Source organism: Amblyraja radiata, chromosome 4, assembly GCF_010909765.2.
Source record: "Amblyraja radiata isolate CabotCenter1 chromosome 4, sAmbRad1.1.pri, whole genome shotgun sequence".
NCBI lineage: Eukaryota > Metazoa > Chordata > Chondrichthyes > Rajiformes > Rajidae > Amblyraja > Amblyraja radiata.
Window position 1 is genome coordinate 79,783,214 of NC_045959.1, and position 7,273 is coordinate 79,790,486.

Here is a 7,273-nt window from a genome sequence, read left to right on the forward strand (position 1 = left end):
TTTCTCCGTTACTATTCGTCCTTGCTATTGAACCACTGGCAGAAAGTCTTAGAGTCCACCCAGAAATATATGGGTATAATACTAAAGATACAGTTAATAACATTTCTTTATAGTATAGTATAGTATATCTTTATTGTCATTTTCCTGAGTACTCACATACCCATAGGAAACAAAAACACGTTGCTCAGATACGCAGATGATGTATTTCTATACATTACAAATCCAGAAACCAGCATTACAAACTTGTTAAATCTTATAACTCAATTTGGCTCATTTTCAGGATATAGAATTAATTGGTACAAAAGTAAAATTATGCCAATAACGGAACTTAACCTACATACATTGCCACAATCTCCTTTTAAAATAGTCTATGAAAAATTTAAATATCTAGGAATTTATGTGACGAAGAAATATACATCTTTATTTAAATTAAATGTTGCGCCTTTACTTAATAACCCGCATAAGAATATTCAGTATTGGAAAACACTTCCCATCTCAAAGCTCGGTAGAATTAATGCCATAAATATGATTTTCCTTCCACAATTACTGTACCTTTTTCAATGAATTCCAATATATCTCCCCCAATTTTTTTTAATAAGTTGATTCTCTGAAAGGGTAAATTGGTCCAGCATGGAAACTTGACTGAAACTTGAACCCAGGATTAGATGAATAGTTACACTTTATAATCTACGGACCTATCTCCAAAATTGTATTACTGGTAATTTATCCTATTTTTTCTTCTCTTTCTCCCCCCCTTCTATCTATCTATAAAAAAAAATAAACAAATAGAAGCTGTGTTAATATGTAATTGATAAACGAGGACCTCAGCTATTTTGATAGCCGGGATCCCAGTGTAAGTTATTGGGGCAAATCCTCCAAAATTATGGAAGAACTTGGATAAGGACATGGATATTTTAAAAAGACAGATTTGCTGGCTGCAACGGAAAAACCCCCCAATCCACAGAAATAATCAATTTCAAGTTTCAAACCCGTCTGGCCTGTGGACTTGGACATCACACAACGGTGTGAACAGGAAAGGCTGAGACGGAGATAACGAGATTCTCTTGGATACACAAAGGAAGGAACCAAGCCTCAGCAGACGGTGGTAAACAGGCCAGCAGAAGCACAGTCACCATCGGGGATGATAACGATCAGGCTGAGGGATCATGACATCAGCAAACCCCTTATCATCGGAAGCCTATTGTTCATGCCAGATCGAAACTGGGAAACATCAAAAGAACCCCTTTTATCCAGAGGACCACCTGGGGGTTTCAAAGGAAGCTCAGGTATAAAAGCCGGTCAAGCCAGAACTCTCTTCCTCTCTTCCACTCTTCCTGCTCTTCCTGCTCTTTCTGCTCTGCTGGACAGCTCGTAAGCCTGCATCGACCTAAGCTGTGAGTATCCTGGTGACCTGGTGAAATTCCCGACGTAGGATCGAGGTCGAGGGGGGTAAAATTGTGTTAAAGTAAGTTTCACGAAGTGCCCGATAGTTTTCCGTCCATAGTCTTAGTTTAAAGCATAAGTTTAGCCACGTATTATGTAGTGTTGGTGAGATTCGATTTCTCATTGTTTAATAAAGCCTGTAAATTTTAGACTTGCTTTGAGTCCATCTTGGTTTCTGTTTTCTCTCATCGGCACACTCTGGTCAATTCAACCTTTTTATCATATCCCACCATAATTCCGAGGTCTAGAACCTAGGGGAATCCCTTTTGTGGAGTAAAGGGAAACGCAAAACCCCTACACCAGCTATTAACAATATGTAATTGATAAACAAATTGTGTTTTGATTACGATATGTATATGCTTCTAATAAAAATATTATTGAATTTAAAAAAAAAAAGTACCAGGAAAACTTCTGTTGATTTTACATTCTGATTGAACATCATTTAAAAGAAAGAAAAAGGAGGAAGCCCAGACAAAAACATTGACGTGTATTGTTCAGAATTTCTGGCTATTCACTTACTCAGAATCACTTAACTACGGTTTTCAAATAATTATTTGTTTTGGAAGCAGACTCTGACAGCTGATCCAAGATATTCATCCATTGAAATGTTTGTACTACATTGTGATTATTTTTTTTTTAAATAAAGAAAAAACCGAAACAAACAGTGAAGGTAGACAAAAATGCTGGAGAAACTCAGTGAGTGAGGCAGCATCGATGGAGCGAAGGAATAGGTGACGTATCGGATCGAGACCCTTCTTCAGACTGATGTGGAGGCGGGGGGGGGGGTGCGGGAAGAAGGAAGGAAGAGGCGGAGACAGTAGGCTATGGGAGAGCTGGGAAGGGGAGGGGAAGGAGGGAGAATGCAAGGACTACCTGAAATTGGAGAAGTCAATGTTCATACCGCTGGTTCTATTGCATCCGCTACTCTAGGTGTCAGCTGCTATACATCCGTGAGACCAAGCGTAGGCTTGGCGATCGCTTCGCCCAACACCTCCTCTTGCCAACATGATCTCCACGTGGCTCAGCACTTCAACTCCCCCACCCATTCCAAATCCGACCTTTCTGTCCCGGGCTTCCTCCATGGCCAGAGTGAGTCCCACCGTAAATTGGAGGAGCAGCACCTCATATTTCGTTTGGGCAATTTACACCCCAGCGGTATGAACATTGACCTCCAATTCCAGGTAGTCCTTGCTTTCTCCCTCCTTCCCATCCCCTTCCCAGCTCTCCCACAGGCTACTGTCTCCGCCTTTTCCTTCCCGCCCCCCGCCTCCACATCAGTCTGAAGAAGGGTCTCGACCCGAAACGTCACCTATTCCTTTGCTCCATAGATGCTGCCTCACTTGCTGAGTTTCTCCAGCATTTTTGTCTACCTTCACTGTTTGTTTAGGTTTTCTTCTTTATTTTTTTTAAATAATCACAATGGAGTACAAACATTTCAATGGATGAATATCTTGGATCAGTTATCAGAGTCTGATTCTAAAACAAATAATTATTTGAAAACCGTGGTTAAGTGATTCTGATTAACTGCATAGCCAGAAATTCTGAACAATACATGGCAATGTTTTGTCTGGGCTTCCACCTTTTTCTTTCTTTTAAATGATGTTCAATCAGAATGTAAAATCACCGGTAGGTTTCCTGGTACTTATTTCTGTAGAGTACAGGGCACTTCCTCAAAGATATTGGTTTGTTACAAGCACTTAGTCACAAGATTTCATCTTAAGCCAGCATAATTTGGCATCATCTACAGGATGATATTTTTGGCACTGGATAGTATCTACATTGTTCTGTCGTGATTAGTGAACGCTGTGGTAATTCTGTACTTTACTCAAACAACAAGCCATGTTAGCTTCCAATGATTCTTAAACCTCATGTACAGTCATGAATCCCACAGAACAATTCCTAAATAATAAGTTTTCTCAACTGTTTGTTGGGTTTAGTGAGTTAACGTTAAATAAAAACTTAAAACATACATATATAGCAATAGTCAATGCTTGTAGTGTAGGAAGGATTTTTAATGTTATTCACTCTCGCATCCTACATGCTAGGGGTAATTTACAGAAGCCAATTAACTCATGGTCCTGTCCCACTTAGGCGAGTTTTAGGCTATACGGTCACCACATGTTCGCGGGTAGTTGCCGAGGAGTCGCCTTCATGGTCGTGAGGAGTTCCCGCATTCTGAGAACTAGTCGCCGCCTCATTATGGTCACTGCCAATTTTTCAATATGTTGAAAAATTAGCGGCGACTAGAATGAAGCCGCCATGGAGTGTAGTGAGAATTCTCGTGCTCAGCAGCAGGTCCTAGTGGGTTGCCAGGAGGTCGAAAGTTCTCGCAGGCTCTCGTAGGTTGTAGCCGGTGCTGACCAGTGAATTTCATTGGCTCATTGGAAAAAAAAACCGCAAGCAGTAGTTTTCAGAACCAAGGATAACCGACCGGTAACGTTAAGGTCCTGTCCCACTTAGGTGACTTTTTAGGCAAGTGCAGGAGACTTGGCGCTCGCCTCATGGTCGCCACATGTTCACTGGTGGTCTCTGGTGAGTCTCCTTCATGGTCGCGAGGAGTTCTCAAATTCTGTGAACTAGTCGCGGCCTCAGTATGGTCGCAGAAAATGTTTCAACATGTTGAAAAATTTTCTGCGACCAAAAATTGGTCACCATGGAGAAAATCAATACTTTTGTAGTCGTAGGTGCAGTTGTAGTGGTGTCGCCATGTAGTTGTAGGTAATCGAGGTCACTGTAGGTAATTTTAGTTAATCTCCTTTGCTGACCGGGCATTTTCATTGACTCGTTGGGGGAAAAAAATGCAAGCACGAGTTTTCAGAACCAAGGAAAACCAACCGGTAATGTTAAATGCCCGCCAAACTTCACAGCTGTGTATCGCTGGCTTATTAAAAGTTGTCTGGCTTCTTAAAAGTGTCTCCACTCGTTCTCCCCCCTTCTCCCCTACCCCTCCCCCTGCTCTTTTAAAGGACTTACCGTACACTGTGCTAGCCGTCTTAACTTTCCTGTTCATCGCGGTGTGTGTCTGTATCACCTTGGCTTTGCACCGTGTGAATGTTAGACATCGCTCCCCTGCTTTCCCCAGCCCCCGCCTTTGCGATATGTGTGTGAGTGTGAGTGTGAGTGTGAGTGTGTGTGTGTGTGTGTGTGTGTGTGTGTTTCACTCTTGACACTCACCGTTCAACTTCCCGGTTTTTCAGCGAGTGTCGCGAGTTTGACACTCGCCGGCAGTCTGCTGAAAAATCACCTAAGTGGGACAGGCCCTTCAATGTCCACCGAGCTTCACAGCCGGGTATCTCTGGCTTCTTAAAAGTTCTCCTCACTCCTTCTCCCCCCTCTTTTAAAGGACTTACCATACACTGTGCTTTATCCGTCTTAATTACAGTGCCAACCTTCCTGTTCATCCCAGTATCACCTTGGCTTTGCACCGTGTGAATTTGACTCAGACAGCGCTCCCCCTGCTTGCCCTGTCCCCCGCCTGCATAATGGGCTAGTGATGGAAGCGATGTGTGTGTGTGTGTGTGTGTGTGTTCCACTCTGTTTCATCACTTTAGCTCGGATACACTTTAGCTCACCATACATCGCGTGTAATCCATTTGGAGTAGCGTAGCAACAGTACGGGTCATGGGTCGTGACCCGACTGCCGTGAAACCTCCCTATACCTGTACTGCACATGCATTGATAATAAACTTGACTTAATTTGGTTTGGCATTGAAAAAGAAGTGCAAGAAACCATGATCTATTCTACTGCAGTATCTAACTTGCATGGACACGAAAATGTTTTACAAATAGAGCACCATTTAAGAGCACCATTTAATTCTGAGGCTACTCTCCCACCAGAAGAAACATCCTTCCACATCAATGAGCCCCCCCCCCCCCACCCCCCCCACCCCCTTAACCCAGTGAGCAGAGGCCCAGTGCTGTCAAGCGCTCATCATCTGCTAACCCACTCATTCCTGGAATCATTCTTATAAACCTCCTTGGAACCCTCCTCCTTGGAACCCTCTCCAAGGCCAGCACTGGTTCGTCAGTGTTTTGTCAAACATCCAAACAATAAAAACCCATGTCTCAACAAGTCATTGTGAAATTGAGTAGCTTATTAAACACTTTGCCGATGAATGGCTCTGACTACAAAACTTGTTTACATTTTTGTCTCCAAAACTTCTGAAATAATTCTCCATCTTGAACTGATCTACGTTGCACGATGATTCCAATGCATTTCATACATTATAAAATAGGTGTTTCTTCTTCTTTTACAGTAAAACTACCGAATTAAAGTATCCACGCCAAGCCGAAGTACAGTGTTCTCAGCCGAGGCGCTCTCTTACTGCGGAGCATTGGACCGATTGCAATTTAGCACTAGGCGATAGTCACATGCTGAAACTACAACGATACAGACACTTTTGCAAAAGTTACAGGTCAAATCCAATCTGATCAGAGAATCCGTCCAATGCAACGCCAAGACAGAATAGAAAATCTCAGTGGGCTTTAAAACTGAAGATGTTCCCAAAACTTGGAAGTCTGTGCTCTACGTTACCGGAGTTCATTTTGGAGACACTGTTAAAATTACCGGCTGGCTCGGATGATGGTGCCGGGGAGAGTTGGGAGTGCGCTGCCACTCTGGAAGCACGCACTCCTGCAACAGAAGCAACACATTGCAGCCAGTCAGTGGTCTCTTGCATGCAAACTCTGAGGGGCGGAAATGATGCCTTCTTACTTTCTAGAGAGTTGCAATCCTGAAAATCTGACCGCGGCCGATTTTCATTCATACTAAAGCGAAACTGCACCAGGCGTGAAGATGCGGCTGAGAGTGAAGTTTGGGTCAGAGTCTGGGAGAATTCACCTGGTGTCCGCCAAATACGACTCCTCCCCCACCCCAGTCTTCCAGCCGGCAGATCCCATGACTCTTACCTGAGCCTCCTTCCAGCCACCATCTTGACCAGGAGCAGAGCGGCAGCAGCGAAGATAAGGCCGAGCAGCAGCGGCGCCATTCCCGCGACTGACCTCCGTGTACGCAGCAGACGGCGCCACAAACCAGCCCAACCCACATAACTCTCCTCCCAGCCCCAGCTCCCTCGCCGCAACTTGGGGAAGGTGACCACCTCCCTGTGTGCACACGCATGCTCCCTAGTTCAACAAACTCCTCCACTGGAAATAGACACAACATGCTGGAGTAACTCAAGTGGGACAGGCAACATCTGTGGAGAGAGGGCATGGGAGACTATTCGGGTCGAGACCCTAATGTCTCCTCCACTGGAAAGCTGCTGCAGGGCAGGGATTGTGCTCGGAGCCCGTCGTGGGCTGTAGAAAACAAGGCGACGCATTCTCCAACTAAACAGTTACCCCTGAGTCTGTGTTGGAGTAAATATTTCAGACCCAGAGACATCCTGAGGACCGATAGAGATTGAGATAGTCTGAAGGACTGGTGGAGAGGAATTGGGTAACTCGGACTGGGACATCGGGATGTGGAATTGGTACAAGGGGATGAGGGCAACTTGAGGGACTGCACCATTGGGGGTGTGGAATACCACGGAAATGGAGCAGAGGAAAGGGCAATCGCAAGTGTCTGGTGTGCTGCAGTGGAGGATCCCTAGGAACTGGTAAAGGGGAGGGGAAATCCTGAGGGATTGGAGTGGAGAATCTTCAAGAGATTGTAATACTGTATTAGTAAGGAATCCCGAGGGACCTTGACAGTGGAGATGGAGAGTAGAGAGGTGTGAGAAAACATGAGAAACTGATATGCCTGAGTGAGATAAACAGAGGGACTGATGCAGTAGCTTGGAAATTCTTAAGGTCATAATTTATAGGAGCAGAAATAGGCCATTCTGCCCAT

The 7,273-nt window shown here is 44.5% G+C and overlaps 1 protein-coding gene across 1 annotated transcript in view; it reads right to left on the reverse strand.

Annotated features, from left to right (window-relative positions):
* Positions 1–6,628, reverse strand: part of LOC116972309 (cytochrome P450 7B1) — a 239,688-nt gene extending 233,060 nt beyond the window's left edge. Inside the window, exon 1 of the mRNA XM_033019797.1 lies at positions 6,352–6,628. Within this exon, the coding sequence (XP_032875688.1) occupies positions 6,352–6,431 (80 nt within the window). The 5' untranslated portion in view covers positions 6,432–6,628. The remainder of the gene's footprint in view (positions 1–6,351) is intronic.
* Between the last annotated feature and the right edge of the window lie 645 nt (positions 6,629–7,273).